The 17,004-nt window shown below is 53.1% G+C and overlaps 5 protein-coding genes across 5 annotated transcripts; 3 read left to right on the forward strand and 2 right to left on the reverse strand.

The window, feature by feature from the left end:
* The first annotated feature begins 868 nt into the window (after nt 1-868).
* Nucleotides 869-5,423, forward strand: PV09_02576 (uncharacterized protein). Its single transcript, XM_016355640.1, has 2 exons — nt 869-3,140; nt 3,247-5,423. The coding sequence occupies exons 1-2, from the start codon at nt 1,138-1,140 to the stop codon at nt 5,210-5,212; spliced, it is 3,969 nt and encodes a 1,322-aa protein (XP_016216776.1). The 5' UTR covers nt 869-1,137; the 3' UTR covers nt 5,213-5,423.
* A 550-nt stretch (nt 5,424-5,973) lies between these two features.
* PV09_02577 (uncharacterized protein) lies at nt 5,974-7,781 on the forward strand. Its single transcript, XM_016355641.1, has 2 exons — nt 5,974-6,477; nt 6,616-7,781. Exons 1-2 carry the CDS (start codon nt 6,375-6,377, stop codon nt 7,644-7,646), a joined length of 1,134 nt encoding a protein of 377 aa, XP_016216777.1. The 5' UTR covers nt 5,974-6,374; the 3' UTR covers nt 7,647-7,781.
* PV09_02578 (uncharacterized protein) lies at nt 7,753-9,612 on the reverse strand. The gene has a single exon (XM_016355642.1). It carries the CDS (start codon nt 9,560-9,562, stop codon nt 7,784-7,786), a length of 1,779 nt encoding a protein of 592 aa, XP_016216778.1. The 5' UTR covers nt 9,563-9,612; the 3' UTR covers nt 7,753-7,783.
* Nucleotides 9,613-9,762: 150 nt separating this feature from the next.
* Nucleotides 9,763-11,420, forward strand: PV09_02579 (uncharacterized protein). Its single transcript, XM_016355643.1, has 2 exons — nt 9,763-10,899; nt 10,973-11,420. The coding sequence occupies exons 1-2, from the start codon at nt 9,834-9,836 to the stop codon at nt 11,191-11,193; spliced, it is 1,287 nt and encodes a 428-aa protein (XP_016216779.1). The 5' UTR covers nt 9,763-9,833; the 3' UTR covers nt 11,194-11,420.
* An 897-nt stretch (nt 11,421-12,317) lies between these two features.
* On the reverse strand, nt 12,318-15,369 carry PV09_02580 (serine/threonine-protein kinase nrc-2). Its single transcript, XM_016355644.1, has 4 exons — nt 13,716-15,369; nt 13,539-13,664; nt 13,085-13,466; nt 12,318-13,030 (listed from the first exon to the last, which is right to left on the reverse strand). The coding sequence occupies exons 1-4, from the start codon at nt 14,782-14,784 to the stop codon at nt 12,661-12,663; spliced, it is 1,947 nt and encodes a 648-aa protein (XP_016216780.1). The 5' UTR covers nt 14,785-15,369; the 3' UTR covers nt 12,318-12,660.
* Between the last annotated feature and the right edge of the window lie 1,635 nt (nt 15,370-17,004).

A 17,004-nucleotide genomic window follows, 5' to 3' on the forward strand; every position in this document is an offset into this window, starting at 1 on the left:
GCGCCAGCGACACGTCCTTTCGATGCCGTCTATATACAGACCTTGGTTATAAGTGGACCCTAATTCTACTTTTCAGCCACACCCTCACTGCTAGTCACTTGTTTGGCTTATTGATCCTTAGGACCGATGATTAACACGTGCTTCGTACCGTGGAAGTCAGAGACAAGGAAGCATATACACGGCTCAAATTCCTCTTTTCGACGGATGATGCTGTCTGACGACATCGATGCTTTCCAAAAAGTGGTTAAGTGCGAGCTGATCTAAACTCGGCTGGGTCGGCCGACTCCACGGAGTGATTGCATGACCGCCCTGGCTCGCCAGCACTGGGGAAGTTCAGGGGCTTCTCATGCTCTGCGCAAGTTCACGAAAGGAGCGACTCCATCGATGACAAGTGGCTGTCGCGGAAGGGAAGCATCTGAGTTTCGCAATTAACCTCAATAGGGAACACCTTGCATCGTGCAGCGAAGGGTTGAAGGCACGTTCTCGATCGATTGGATGAGAAGGCAGAACTCAACGGAGCGGTGAGGGTCTACACAAAGATGAGATATTCGTTGTGTACGCACAGATGGGCATGAGTGAAGGGAAAGGAGAGCAACTGTGTTAAGATTGTGTTTTATCGGTGTGATGGAATGACTATCAGACTTCAAGGCGGACGGCAGATAGACTGCGGAGTAGCACGTGGGCGAGGGCTGCGACTTAGCTTGCTCTGCTCCAAATATCAAAAAGGTCCGTTCCTGTTCGGCAATGACCAGGATTATTCTCATAAGAAATCAACACATGGCAAAATCTTCGGGTAGTTGTGGTCTCTCGGCGCCTCTCAGCCTTGACTACCTAGGGTCGGGCTTCAACGTCATCAATTGGCTGTTTCCACAACCACAAAAACTCCACGCGTCTGCAAGCCCAAACCCAGCTACCGCGGCCCACGAATTCGCACAGCACTTCCAACGTGTCCGCTTGACAGGCATTCGAACTTCGTACCGCGAGTCTCCGATCCTGGCACAGTATTGGCGGAGAAAGGGAGAACGTGACAGAACGGGCTCGCGTTTGTGACTCGGATCATTATCACCGCCAGTCCTGGCCAAAGTTTGCCCAACCGATCAGCCACGCCTAACATACTGCCAATCCAATGTGTCCTCCATGTCATCGGCGCGGTCGGATTCGAATAATACCTCAGCCCCCGCCCACCTAAGGACCGAAGCTGAGAACCTCCAAAAGCAAGCCTTTACTGCCACCTCTGATCTCACTCATCTTGCAGAGGATGAGCCCTTCAAGCACATATCTAAGGTCGGCAGATCGGAAACTGCGCCGATAACAATACCTGCGAGTCTGTGGGCTTCATCAAGAGACGCTCCACAGCTCACGGAACGAGATACCATTTTTGCCACAACCTACGTCCAGTCGCGCTCCCCTCCACCCGCTCAAGACACGCATAATGGGAATCTGTTGGCAAATGTTGACAAAGGTTTGGGAGGAGCCACTTCAGGAAAGGTGAAGATATCACCTCGCGCTTCACGAAAACACGCGCAAGTCACATTTGCGACTGGTACAGAACATCGATACAGTGACAGCAAGAAGGTGCAGACACAGCAACCAGAGGTGCATGAGCTGCTGCGAGACACTCAAATTGAAACCACTTCGAACAAGGGTACCTCGATGGGCATTGAGGGTGCCCAAGCTGAAACCAGCCGACGGCCGTACTTATCCTCGACCGAACGGCCATCGACGTCTCCTGCTTACATCTTCGATGCCGTCGATGAAGCCGAGAGAGCTCGATATCGCTCGTGGAGAGAGGGCCACACACCATGGCTAGGCTCTGGCTCACTGGCGAAGAGAAGGAGTCGCAGTGGGGACAATACCCATGTTGATAAGAACATCGAGGCAACGCTGCGCAAGATTGACGCACCGGCTATATCTTCACGCAGTCGAAAGTCCAGCCAGTATCTTGGACTCTTCAAGGAGAAGGATGTAGCCGAGCAGAAACAGAGACGTGACCAACGAGCGAAGGAACAAGCTCAGGCGTCAAGGAAACATCAAACTACCGATCAAATTCGAGCTTCGTCGCCGTTGGCTTATGAATTTCCTCGTGATGATAGCGCTAAACAAGTTGAGCTCACTGCGGAACCCGAAGAACTTGAACCAAGTCCTCGCACCGAATACGGTACTTATATGGCTCTTAGTCATGGCGGTCCTCATAACATAAGAGGCCAGGAACTTCCTGTCAAGCTTCCACGCAGCAATACTGACTTTTCTCTCGAAACGGAAGCACCTTTACCGATTCCTACTCGGAAACCACAGAGTTTGTCCTCACGTCTTGTGGAGGAAATGAAACACGTGCATGATATAGAGTTGTCTTCAGACAGTGAGCGACTTCTTTCATGCAGTTTTCAGACGAAGCGTATGGATCGACCACGTCTGGCTGAACCCAAAAGCCGTACACCTACTAAGGAGTATGCTAACTACATCGAACCACGTGAGAGTGATGAGAGCACCGGCAAATCACCGGTAACCGAGGATGATGAGATTTCTGAGCATGAGCAGATCTCCAAGGCTCTGTACTTTCCGCATCGACAGCTTGTCACCGACGATGAAGAAGATTATCAGCGAGAATCATCTGACGCTGCTGTAGCCTGTGCAATCGAAGAAGCCAAAGCCTCTGACGAGCCACTTACTCCAAGTACGGAGCAGAGGCTAAAGGAGGCATCCGAACGCGCTTCGAACGAGGTTGCATTGTCACTGGAGACTTCCAACGACAAAGAGTATTTCCACGGAGACCTCTCGACGTCATTGACGCTGCCAATTGAGGATGAAAGTTATACATCGTCCAATGACCTCATGTATTCTGGCTCGGAATATGATACGCAGGATGAATCAATGAGATCTGCATACTACGACACTAGTAGTTCTGATGAAGCGGGTTCCACACCAAAAGCATCACCGAAGCACATATCTACACGAAAACATATTACATCGGCACCTCTTGGAGCTGTAGAGCTTAAGCCATATGATCATCAAGTTGGTGGACACAGCACGGTTTATCGATTCTCTCGGCGGGCCATCTGTAAGCAATTAAATAACCGCGAAAACATCTTTTACGAAATCGTAGAGAGGTGGCACCCAGAGCTGGTAGCCTTCATGCCAAGGTACGCAATCTGTCACTTCTGGTGACTATCATGCTGAAACCAGCAAAGCGCTTCGACCCTTGCAGAGCCACAAATTCACAGAATCTATGAGCTAACGTTGAAGTAGGTACATCGGGGTGCTAAATGTCACATATCGTAAAGCGATAAAACGCCGAAAGACTGTTAACCCAGCTACGCCACAGAAAAAATCCTCGCTTGACATGAGTAAAGAAAGCGTTACTCAGGATGCCGTCGCTAGTGGCCCTGCGTCTGGTGTGAACGAACGGCCCGGTCCTCAGCCGCGCATCGTGAGCCATTCACAGCAAATAACACCGGTCCCGCAGGTAGTTCTTGAGAACAATAGGCACATCATCCCTAATAGCCTGTTTCGTGCAAGCTCCCGTCCTTCTACTCCGCGACCGCAGTCGAGCGATCCGTCTCTACTCTCGCAGATGCGCCGATGGTCGCAAAGTGAACAGAACCTCACTCATCCAGAATCTATGTCTGCAGATACCAGTCCGTCACGTCCACCGATCAAGCAACAGTCTAGTTGGGGTGCGACCACAGTAAACACAAAACTCAAAGAACAAGTGTTGCGTGAAGTCTTTGCCGCACCTCCAATCCATCGTCATAGGCGTGGCCGTCGGCACCGCTCGCTTTCCAATACTCAAAACCTCCACGCTCAGCAAGCAGATGGCACTGAATCGGGCTCGGGGAGCCGAAAAGGTGGTTCAGATAGGACTGGGAAGTATTCATCTTTTACTGAAGGAGAATCACTGCGACGTCAGCTTCTACGTGGCGAACATGCACGCAATGGTTTGACACGGACAACCTCTGCTGCTGTATCCGATCTGGGTCCTGCAGTAGATGAGCGGAACCGGGACTCTTATTCCGACGCTACTGTCGAAGACTCTGGGCCGACCGAAGATCGGAAGTCACGCCGAAGACATTCCGGTGGTGGATTACGAAGACGGCCGTTTGCAATTGACTCAGACAAGCGATCATCGCTTGAGTTTCACGAAGAAGAGGAAGAAGGCTACGGTGGCGACAGAGAAGAGGAAGTGTTTCTGATGGACGATGACGACCAGCCATTAGCTTCGTCACATCAAGCAGCTCAATCCCAGCATGTCCAGAACGGAAATTCCGGTGATCCTAGTCCTAAACCCAGTTCAAGTCACTCATTGACTGCCCCAGAGACGCGTGATCAAGAAACTCAGACATACGAGGAATTTTTCGAACCTAGCAACCCAAAACAAGCAATCGTCGACAAGGATGAACGCGTCCAACTGTTTATATTGCTTGAAGATCTCACAGCAGGCATGTCAAAGCCCTGCGTGTTGGATCTGAAGATGGGCACCCGGCAGTACGGTGTGGAGGCCGATGCAAAGAAGAAGCGCTCGCAAAGGCGAAAGTGTCAGTCTACAACCTCGCAGGAGCTAGGCGTGCGTGTCTGTGGTATGCAGATCTTCAATGTTAAAACCCAGTCGGTCGTTTTCAAGGATAAGTACTACGGCCGTGATCTGAAAGCAGGTCGCGAGTTCCAAGAGGCTCTTAAGAGCTTCTTCTTCGACGGCTATGGCTACAGTTCCGCTTTGAAACACATCCCAACCATTTTGGAGAAGATCTCGAGCCTTGAAGCCATGATTCATGGACTGCCGGGCTACAGGTTCTATGCGAGCAGCTTGCTCATGCTGTACGATCGTGCAGCAAGTGAAGATACGCTAGCTCTTGAAAAGGCCACTGCTAGCGACAAAAAGGACCGCAGCAAGCTTGCCGAAGCGCTGAAAAAGAAGGCCGAGATCAAACTCAAGATTGTAGATTTTGCAAATTGCGTTACTGCAGAGGATCCTCCTCCAGCCGATGTGCCCTGCCCTCCTCATGACCCTGAAGGTATTGATCGAGGCTACCTCCGTGGGCTTCGCACCTTGAGGTTATATTTCCAACGAATCTGGAAGGAGCTCAACGGCACAGACTGGCTTGAACGCGGCGATATGGAAGGTGTGTCGTTGCAAAGCAATGGCACAGGTAAGGACATAAAGGACTTTGAGGACCCTGCTTTTTCGTCCGATGATGAAGGAAATGCCAGTTTTTGAAAGTATGTTTGTTTCGTATGTTTAATGTTCGATAACGGCGTGGAATACCAGGAGACTTTGCCTGCCACAATTATCTGTGTATTTTAGCGACGTGGCGTTGGTGGGAAACATGTCTGTGGCGAGGTTTATGACCAGGCGTTAGATGAAGAAAGGCTAGCATAGGTTTTGGCGCAGGCGATCGAATAAAGCTCTAGGTATCTTCGAACTCCAGTATAAGCTCTGCACAGTTCTTGCTTTATCTGTATTTTTGTGCGCTCTACGGCCAGACATCGAGGCTCGGCACGTGTCCATGGCCGAACCAATTCTGCTCTTGGAAAACGTGGACAAATGGAACCGCGAGAGTAGAGACTAGGTGGCTAAAAGAATCAAGCCACTGAGATGGCAAGAGGAAACTTGGGAGCGATTGGTTCTTGCCTTGTTGAAACATTTCAAAGGCTTGTATAATGTAAAATCAGCACATCTAAGACTTTAGCTGTCATGGCCGAGGGAAGGCGGTTCCCATCCGCGGCACTAGTCTCGCGTTAAGGCCCAAAGGTGTGGAGTTCGAACACCATGGTGGCAGCCCAACTCGTGCAGGTAACTCACGATGCTTGGATGCCTTAAGAAAGAGGAACACACTTGAGTCAAGCAATTGAGCAGAGGATCCTCCCCATGGTGTGGCGTTGCTCCAGTACATCTCTGGCCGGAGACAAGCGCTGTGGGCTGAGCCGTCGACTCTTTTTTGGCCATTCTTCCTTTCTTTTTGTCCAACTTTGTCAATGGTTTGTTCTATGTTGCAGGATTTCTCCTAGCCCTCATTGCTTCCTACCCTGTTGCACCCTCCATCCGAAAATTCTCTGGACTTTGGAATAGATTTTCGGGCGCAAACCTCCGAGGCAATGGATAAGATCTCTTGGAACGACCCTAAGTGGACAGCGATACGTTGGTACACGTCATTCCTCTGTGCTTATCACGCCTTTGCGCTGATTCCGTGGCTTTGTCGGCCACTTCCGACTGCACTCAACCTCGCCTTGTCCCGATCCCCGCTGACAAGAGACTAAACATATAAGCCTGAGCAATCTCGTTACTGTTCCGCCACTGAATTGAGTACACGGTCACTACCAGCCAGGTCCAGAAGATCTTGTGTATACCCTTATCTGTTGCGTAAAGAACGATTGACGAAATGGCCGTTCAGCCTATCACCGTCGAGCCGATTGCCGTACCCGAGGGCTCTGGCGTTAATTTTGGTGCAATCATCAGCAACGTCGATATCGAGAACTTGTCAGGTAGGTTGTAACCGTTGACGCTCAGCGCGAGGCTTTGATTCGTATCACAAGGGAGAATACCCGTAAAATCGGTAACCTCCTGTGCGTAAGTACCACGTCCATGTATGTTGCCTTGAACCAAACTGACGGAGTGTGCAGATGCCGAGTTTGAAGTGATTCGTGACGCACTCTTCAAGCATCAGGTTGTGGTATTCAAGAACCAAGGCCACGTATCGCCTAAAGCTCAATTCGAGCTCACTCAACGCTTCGACCCAGCGGCGAACAGCTATGGCCATGGCAAAACTCTGGACGCGAAGCGTAGCATTCTTCATCCCGATTTGAAAACCATCCCACATCAACCCCAGGTGCAAGTTATCGGCAACGGTTTTGTGCCACAGTATGAAGGTCTGAAGGACATCAAGCTCAAGCACCCCCACCATAAGACCTTCCACAAGACCGTCATCCCTGAGAAGGATGACTTGGACTTCACTCGTTTCTACAGGTGGCACATAGATGCTGCACTGTATGACCTCGCGCCGCCCGTCGTCACAACCCTCCTTGCGGTCAAGGTGCCCGCCGGTCGTCGCCAGATTTGCCGATATGACGATGGCACCGGCGACGAACTCGACGTTCCCCTTGGCACTACCGCCTTCGTCTCCGGATACACCATGTACGACGTCCTGTCCGAGGAGCAGAAAGAATTTGCGCGCACTACCAAAGTAGAGTACGCTCCGCACCCTTACATCTGGATGTCCGGCGCCAAGTCCCGGCCGACGGGTTTGGGCATGCTCTCCGAAGGTCTCGAGATCCCGCTCTCGGACCTCCCGGAGATTCAGGAAGACAAGATTCAAATCCTGCCCATGTGCTGGAAGAACCCGGTCGACGGCCGTCTGGCCATCCAGATCCACCCTTCTGCCGTCAGGAAGCTGCACCTCAAGGATGGCACCGTCATCGACGATTTGGAAAAGGTCCGTGAGATCTGCTACAACATCCAGAGACCGGGCATTTCGCCCAAGTACGTCTACGCTCAGGACTGGGAGGAAGGCGACTTCGTGCTGTTCCATAACCGCGGCGTTCTCCACTCTGTTGTTGGCGCCTTCGCCGAGAACGAGGTCAGACTGTTTAGACAGTGCAATGTTGCTGCTAGTCACTTTCCCGAGGGGCCAGACGCCGAGCCTACCGCAGCCTAGATAGGATTTTGAGCGTACGAGCGAAGGGGTGAGCTGATGACAGAGACGAAGCTGATTTTTGCGCTTGAAAAACTTTTTTTTTCTTCTTCACTGTCTAGATATTATACCGTAGAACAAATCGATTCCATTACCGACTATCACGTCTTTGTGCTATCCTCTACCTTTTCTACCGTTTCCGACTTGCCATTCGATCGCTTCTTCAGCACAGCGACACCCTCCACATGCCCAGTCTGCGGGAAGAAGTCAAAGCCTCTCAGGCTCTCGATTTCATACATGCCTTTGCCGTCATTGACGCCCTCCATGCCACCGACGAGCATGCCCACATCCCTCGCCTGCGTATGCACATTACAACTGACATACACCACCCGTTCGGGCGCGAATCTCATAAGCTGACTCAAGAAATTCTCGTCGCACCCTTTCCTGGGCGGATCGATGACGACCACCGTCTCGTCGGCCGGAAAGGTCACGTTCTTGAAGAGCGCGCCCGCGTCGGCCGCCATGAACGACGCTTGGTCCTTGCGTAGCTTGTTCAGCATGGCGTTCCTGCCTGCGAACTCGATCGACTGGGGAGAGATGTCGATGCCTATAGATTTTTTGAACATCTGCGAGAGGGTTATGGTGAAGAGACCGGAGCCGGAATAGGCGTCGATGAGGTACGAGAGCGCCGGCTTGGCTGGGTCGGGATCCCTGGGCAGGACGTGATCGCGGATGTACTGGGTAAAGGGGGGCAGGATGGAATTGTTGTTCTGGAAAAACGAGCCCGCCGGATTCTCGAACACGAAGTCGTCCACGAACTCGGTCGACTTGGCGTTGCTGTCCGTGACGCACGACTTCACGTGGACGTGATCCGGGTAGTCTTCTATGATGACGTTCGGGTCTGCTCTGGCTTTCTCGACCGCGGCGCTGGGCTTCCCGTTCGCGTCCAACTTCCGTATCCTCGTCGTGTCCTCGCGCAGAAGCAGCGTCGCGCCACGGGTGTAAGTGTCGATTTCTCGCGCCACGCGAGAGCGCTCATTTTTCATCCCCAGCCTGACTGCGTCTGTGCCGATTGGACAGTCTTCTATGTCAATTGTATGTCGCGTGCCTTTTAGCATGAAGCCAATGGGTGGAACTGCGGGCCACGTGGGTTTTATGCCTTGTCTTCTGTCCCTCCGGCATCCTGGCGGACCGTCAAAGTGCGGCGTAAGTTTCGTGCGGTAACCATACTGCAGCGGCGAACCGATCGTGTCGCCCACAGGAGGCACTAGAGCCGGGTCCAAATCGGAAAAGTTCCTGTACGCCTTCTCCACGATCGTTTTCTTGTGTGCTAGCTGATCCTTGTACGGCATCATCTGGAATTGGCATCCTGAACACTTTGAAAAGTACTTGCATTTGATCAACGAATCATCTCGGTTTTCTGATGGCTCCTTGACCGCGATCAGGTCTGTGAAGGAATATCCTTCTTGCTTCTGGTGCGTCAGGACTTTCGCCCTCACACGATCTCCGGGGACAGTGAAGGGCACAACATAGGTATGCTGTGTTTTAGGATCGTAAGCCAGTCCATCACCAGTAGACGATAGCTCAGTTACGGTAAGTTCGATTTCCGAGTCTGGTTCTGGTAGTGCAGCTGATGCTGTTTCCAAGTTTCCGTTTTGCTCGAGGTTCCCGCTCGGCGATGATTCTCTCATTGAAAATCTTTTCAGAAGAGCCTGGACATCGTACAACAGGACTTCGTCATGCGACCCTTGCTTGACTGCATTCTCCTGTTTTTTGTGTTTTTTGTTCTTAAACCGGAAGTTCTGACCGAAAGGACGTCTCTTGTGTCCATTGCTTTCGACAGTTGCTGAGGCAGTGGTGGCGGAGGATGCCATTCTTCTCAGCGTGCGTAGTGAATCTCGACGTGCGAGAAACGACGGAATGGTTCTGATTAATGGCATCAATATGATATGCTGGAATACTTTTCAAAAGACGGCGCGGAATTTCTTCGCGCAGCGTCCAAAGCGAACAGGACTTCCGTATGCTTGATTTATACTAGCCGTTTCCAAAAGCGAACTTTCCATACGCCTTTCAGGTGGCTTAGTCACGTCAACTTTTCTGTTTCCTCCGAAACTTTTGGCCTCAAATGCTACCTTCGGCGCTCATAGCTCAGCGAACGATTAAATTCATCTCATCTCACCCTTTTCACTTCATTTTGCCCCTAAAGTCGCCATGAGCGTGTGCCGCTCAGCGACATGTCTCTTTCGCCGTAGAATACTCGCCGCCTCTTCCAGCACAACCGCGTCTAGTGCAAGTCGCCCCTTCTCATCAACATGTCTGCGCCAACGCAATTCGGAGCGCAAGGTGCGGCCGGTGTACGATCAATTGCCCTCTGAGAAACTCGACGACATCCAAGATGTTACGAAGATTCTTCCTTTCCGCAAAGAAGGTGGAGAAATGGAACGGCATTACACTCCTGAACAAATTGAAGCAATGCGAGAAGCGGAAAAGGCCATTGACCCACGGGATCTGGTTACGCAGGCGAGGATGAGGACGGACCATTGGGCACCACAGACGTTCGACGACTTTGCTTACATTGATCCGTTGGTGGAGAAGGACAAGGGATATGCGAAGCAGCTGCGAGAGATCACGAGCGATGCGTTTATACCAAAGATCGTTCGGCGGCTGAAGGACCCGAGGGAGACGAAGGAGCTGTTTGAGGAAGCAAGAAAGATGAACTTGGCGCTCGACGTCAAGACCTTCATCGACAAGCTCGAAGACTGGTGCAAGAAGAATCCGGAACAGTTCCGTGAGCGAGAAATGTACGTGCGGGATGTCCTGCATCGCTATGTCCCCGTGGAAGGCGATCAGGAGGACTGGCAAGAAGAGTTTGCCAAGTACAACGAGGCCGCCGAGGAGCTCAAGTCCAGAGGGCCGGCCGCGAAAGAGGAGTCTCTTGAAGAAGCGGGCCTTCGCCGCGTTGCGGCGGAAATAGGCTTCGAGGTTAAGGACCTGCGCAAATTCCGAGTCAAGATGCTTGTCTTCCGACGTGTCGTCAATCAGACGCGCATGGGCAAGATCCCCAGCATGTACAACCTGGTGGCGGTGGGCAACGAGGACGGACTGATTGGCATGGGCGAAGGCAAAGGCGCTGAATCAGGCGACGCCAGGCGGCAGGCGATGCTGAACGCGTTCCGCAACCTCAAGTCGATACACAGATACGAGAACCGGACCATATACGGCCAGGTCAAGAAGAAGGTCGGCGGCACGACCGTGGAGATCACCGCGAAGCCGCCCGGTACGTTCATCCAACGACACGCTTGAAAGGAATCTGTAAAGCGCACCTTGCTAACCTCTCCTTTATTGAACAGGCTTTGGTCTGCGCTGCCAGCACCTGATCTTCGAGCTTTGTCGTCTAGCCGGCATCCACGACATCAGCGCCCGTATCGGCCGGTCGAGAAACCCTATGAACACGGTCAAGGCTTTCTTTGAGGCCGTGACCGACCAGAAGCTGCCGGATGACATTGCCAGAGCGAGAGGGAGAAAGTTGGTCGACGTGAGAAAGGTCTATTACGACGGCAATGTTTACTGAGAAACGGCCTAGCTCTTTGGTGCTGGCCAGTCCTCTCATGCTTTGTGTAACACATAGAACTTTTCCTGTAAGCATAGTAGTTTGTCGCATGGCTCGGGTGTGCATTGCATCAAGCATAGGCCGGCGCTGGCATTGTACGCCCCTCATCTTTTCCTCACCTCCCCCTCCCCTTTTTCCGAGCATAAGATGGGCCAACCAAACAAAAATTCAAAACCTTGTTCTCGACGTCCATCCGCATTCTGTGGGCCACCCCTTCCCATTCTCAATGGCCATCACTTCTCGCTGCTGTCTCTCCTCGATTGCTGCTCGGCGACTATCTTGCCTTAGAAGTCCTCTGCCCTCTTCCTCACAGGAATCTGGAAACGCAGACCGCAGCCCAGCGGCACCACGCTCCGTGAGCTCATCTCAGTCCTCTCCATCCTCTTGTCGCTCACGACTAGTCTCCACCCAGGTCACCCACCTCCCACGCTGCCGCCCGTGACGCTCTCCCGCCCGCTCTGCGCCTCCTCCCCGATCTGCTGCTGCAGCACGATGCTGTACACGCTGGCCTTCAGCAACGTGAATACAAGGCTCGTCTTACGCTCCAGCCCCCGCAACGAATCCAGTATCTCTGCGGATGGGTTCTCCGACAGCTCCGCCAGCAGCTGGTTCAGGTTGTTGAGGTTGCTGAGGAGCCGTGCGTACTCGTCCAAGACCTGCTGCTCGAGAGGGCTGAGGCTGTCGAGTGCGCTGGACGGTGAGGCTGTGGTTTGCGACGTCGACAGGGCGGGCGGTTGAGACTGCGGTGTTGACGCCATGGATGTTATTTTTCCCTGGTGATTGCGTCTGGAAGCGCGGGGATGTGCGAATGCTTGGGATTCTCTGTTGCGTTCGGTAGACGCGCAAATTTTAGATTGAACTTGTTGTGGATCAAGTGACACGCTTTACTATGCACACAATGTTGCGTAAGTGCGGTCGATGTCTTGGTGTTTTTTGTGTGGAAGTGTTCTCGCGTTTGTGTTCAGTGCGGGGACGCGTTTGTACACGTCGAAACGACAGCCAGCTCCTGACTTAACCAGATCTTTGGCATTCACGTGTACGCTGAAGTAAAAAAAGTTCCACATTCAACGAGGAATACAGCGACATTGCGGATTTGAAAATGTGATTCATTTCTTCCTATCTTCTCGGCCCAACGCCCTCTGTTTCTTGTACACTATCATCGCCAAAGGAAGGTGCTACCCAGGAGCTGTAGGAGAGTACCGGAAGCTGCAGTCAGTGCGTAGATGCATAATAGCGTACATGCAATCCTCGCTCAAAAAGGATTTCCTCTGCATATAAAAAGAACACGAACGAACATTGAACGCCATCCACATGTATAAAAGTTGCACACCTGTCGTACAATGTAGTAGCGTGTGTACTAGGTAAAGACGGGAAACGAAGTCCACACACGTAACAATATCCCTTCTACACATCCGAACGCATTTTAAACTACCGCATGGAGAGTCCCTCGCTGACATCGTGAGCATCATCGCCATCGTGATGCAGCGTAACGCTGTTGAACTCCTCAAACGGATCTGGCGCTTCCTCGCCTGGTGTCTTCAATCCGCTATCCAATGGTACGCCCTTGGCCTTTGTGGCACTAATGTCCACGCTCTGGCTTTCCTTGACGTTCCTGAAATTGACAGTGTCGATGCCACGGCCAGCATGCGGGATGATTGGTGGCTTCATGTTCCGAAGCAGAGCCCACTGAGTCGTTTTGAAGAACTGATGATTCTTGATGTCAGAAGCGCCGCCACGAGAACCCAGGCGTTTCGTTTCGTCCTTGACAAGAAGTTTTCGTATAAGATTTTTGCATAGACTGGTGTATGGTCAGTAAAGCTGGCTTCAGACTACGATGACTACCAACACGTACTTAGATATCTGCTGAACGCCTGAGCCTTCGGGGAAAGGCACCTCGTCTCTTAGAATGTTGGCAAACGTCGCGTTTCGGTTCTTGCCTTTGAACGGGGTGGTCCCGAAGAGCATCTCATAGATCAGTATTCCCAGTGTCCACCAGTCTACCGCGCTTGTGTGGCCACATCCCTTGATGACCTCTGGGGCGATGTATTCTTCCGTTCCTACAAAGGAGTTTGTGCGGAAGTTTGCAATACACGATTTGGTGTCTATTGCCGGCATACTGTGCGAGTTGCCATTGCGGTTCGCAAAGAGAATGCCAGGTCGGCCGCCGGTGTCAGACTGCTTCGACAAGTCGAAGTCAGACAACATAATATGGCCTGACTGATGAAGCAGAATGTCTAATGGTTTGTTAGCTTAGGTGGGAGAAAAAAAAAAGGGGGGGGGGGGGGGGGGCAAGCAGGTCAACGTACTTTCTGGTTTGAGATCTCGGTATATGAAACCCATCAGGTGCAGATATTCTAGAGCTGCGGTAACTTCTGCTGCGTAAAAACGCGCCGCGTCCTCATCGACACACTTGTTAGGTCGGGTTTGTAGAGCTGCTCAACGCATCAGACGGTAGATTGTGAAGACCGAGCTTCCAAACTCACCTCTGAAGAACTCTCCTCCACTGCAGTACTCCATGCATAGGTATAAATGTTCTTCGGATTGGAAGGAGTGGTACAGTGTAACAATGAACGGGTGATTGCTTGTTGCGAGAATTTCCTGCTCAGCGAGCGCACGCTTGATCTTGTTGCGCTTGATCATCTCCTTTTTGCTAAGAACTTTCATCGCGTACAACCGGCCGGATTTCTTTTCACGCACGAGGTAGACCTTGCCGACGTCTCCCTTTCCAATTAGCTTGATCTTGTCGAAGCTGGACGGTCCGACCTCCACGTTTCGAACCTTGATCGAGTTCGAGCTGTACGTCCGCCTAAAGGCGGCCGAGGTTCTGATCTGGCCGGGAGATGGTAGGGAGCCGTCTGGATTTGGTATGGGTAGCAAGGCACCGCCTGTTGTGGAAGCGTCCACCATGCTGAGTGCTGAAGCATTGGCATGTTGGATGATCGGCTGCTTGCCCATCTCTGCAGTGGATGGTCGCTCTTCATCGTTCGACTTGGCGAACAAGCCCTGCGCATTCGGTGCTGAGGCTACCCGTCGCAGCTTCCTCGCCAGTTCTTCTTTGCTGGCGACTGTTGCCTGACCGCCTGCGCCGTTGGCTGCGTCGGCCGCGCTGGTCACGATCTTGGGGGTATCTGGTGGAGAAGGGGGAACGCTGCCCTCATTATGGTGGCGGAGAGCAGGCGGTCCCTGGTGGATAAAGTAGGGATTCGCGTTGGCAGTCGGTGAAATGGCATCGTCAAGGGCATTGCCCTCGCTCGCGACCGTCGTCGACCTGTTCCTGCCAATGTGGGGTATAAAGCGGGATTGCCTGAAGCTCGACTTCTCCTTGTCCTTCTCCTTGTCGTTTTTTGAGAAATTGGTGCTGTCTGAGGCACTGTCCTTCTCCGCCTTGCTCCCGTCGCCGTTGATTCTGAAGAAGTTCTTGATCCGCTGGCCCACGTCGCGGTTGGTGACGCTCTTGTTGGTGGAGAGAGAAACGCCGCTGAAGGCACGCTTCTCGCTCTTGGTAGTGGCCGAGTGGCTCGGTGCAGAGCTGAATAACTGCGTCATTGTCATGGCAGACCTCGGGGCAGGCCGAGGATGGTGAGATACCGTGAGGGTATGAAAAGAGTGGCGTGTGGTTGAGAGTTTGGGCCAAACCTTCTTCAACACAGGGTTCGAAGCTTGGGGGATTGACGTATGGTCAGCCGAAAACGCCGGACCCTGCAAGGCACTGGCGTGGTCTTGGGGTTACGAGGGATACCAAACGTCACAAATGACAGATGAGCGGTGCAATGGCACGGCTGTGGCAGCGAGGGCGAGTATCTAATGGATGGCTCTGCAGTCTTCTGAGGCCATGGCGGGTTGATCGAGAGGGTTGGGAGACGAGCGGTGGACACGGCGAGAGTAGCCAGATGGCGGCGGGCGGAGAAATAGCGGGTTGTAGGCCAGCTACAGCAGACAGCGCGGCAGGTGGCAGGGCGACAACGGAGATGGCTGTTGCGACGGGGAGATGGTAGCAAGCAGTCGAATTGCAGGTGGGAAGTGAATTTGCTGAGAGCGGAAAGTAGGCGCAGTCGTTTTGCGGTTAAGCGACGATACGCATTCGCCGTCGACCTCCTGGTCGATTGATAATCCGATTTAGGAGGGGCTTGCAGGGCTTGGGGCGGAAGGAGACCCCCGATCAGGCGCGGCATGGAAAGTTAGGGGAGCTCAGCTGGTTGCGGGCGCACTCGACGACGCCTGTCGAGGGCACCCCGAGTCCACGCAGTGCTCGTGCTGCTGTAGCATGCCGCTGCCAGTGCTATGTACGACAGGCGACGACTGCCGACGACTGCCATTATGGATGGGATGCTGCTCCGGCACAGCGCTGCGCCGTGCTGTACTGTAATATACCGCGCTGTGCCGTCCCGTACTGCACGCGGTGCTGGACTGCACGTCCGGCAAGTAGCGGCCACGGCGACCGCCTGCCGCAAACTCTCCACGCGGACGTGTTCCCATGGCTGGGCGGTTCCCCAGCACTTTGCTGCTCCGGCACGGCGTCGAACCTCTGCGGCGAGAGGAGAAGCAGGACCAGTGCCCTCGCCGTCCAGCCCACGAACACACACAAGCACGGCACGTACTCTCTGCCGCCCGCTCCCAAACACCCAACTGCCCTTCGAGCGCCTTGTCGTCACGCCCCAGCCGGAGACCACAGTGGACCAGAAATCGCCTGATCGACGGCGCTGGTGCCTCCACAATTCTAATCTTGTCCAGCGCCCGCCTTCGCCGTTACCAAGAAAGCTCTCAGCCGTGCCTCTCTTCCGCTGACGCTCGAGAGGCTGAGCCACGCTCTGCCCTCCACTCCGGCTCCACCATGCACACGCTCACTTTACGGGCGCTCGCGCTCGCTCTGCTGTCAGGCTCATGCTCATGCCCGCGCACACTCTCTGGCCCTCCAATGCCTGCCGGATCCTGAGAGGCTGACGACGGCCCGTGGCGTAAGGGATTTTGCTTCTCACTCAACCCATCGCCGCCCCCGCCTCAGCAGAGCCAACAGCAAGCTTTGTCGATCCAGCGAAAAGAAAAGAAAAATAAACCTAAACAAGAGTAGTGTCGGACCTGTCCATCTCTTGTTCTGGAACCTCGCCTCTCGATATCCTCCTGCAGAATCCGTGCTGGCGCACCCTTTTCGAGTTAAATCCCCATAGCGCCCAACTTGTCTCCGCTCGCAGCCTGCTCTTCTCGGTCTTTCGTCCTGCCTGCCCCCACCCGATCACTTGTTTGTTCCTTGCCATGGCCAGGTTACATCTGCCACCTCTCTCCATCGTGGGAACGCGCGTTATGTCAGATTCCTGGTTGGTAGACGCGGTCGATCACTCACGTCGCCCGATCCAGGGCTCCTCTAACTCTTGACGTGATTCGCGCGAATAACTTCCGAGAACTCGGGTTGGCGCACGCGATTGCACGAAGCCGTTGCACATCAACACCATCGCTCTTTTGCCCGATGGTTCTGCTGATCAACCTTTTTTCTTGCGCTCTGGTTTTCTTTTTTCTTTTTCTTTTTTTTTTTCCTTTCTATTTGCCATTGTCTACGGAGGAACGCCATTTTCATTCTACGTCAAGTGTTTCACCATTCGATGCTAACATTCCTTTTTGCCATATCTTCATTTCAGCGCATACGGTCCCCTTGCCATTCCGTCCAGGCTGCTGCCACGACAGTCAACGTGGCGAAAAATGGCGAAACAAAATGGATTAGTTTTTCTGCTTGACAACGTATCCAACGCAAATGGAACGACAGGATACCATGCGAGCCCA

Source organism: Verruconis gallopava (assembly GCF_000836295.1).
Source record: "Verruconis gallopava strain CBS 43764 unplaced genomic scaffold supercont1.6, whole genome shotgun sequence".
In the NCBI taxonomy this organism is placed as follows: domain Eukaryota; kingdom Fungi; phylum Ascomycota; class Dothideomycetes; order Venturiales; family Sympoventuriaceae; genus Verruconis; species Verruconis gallopava.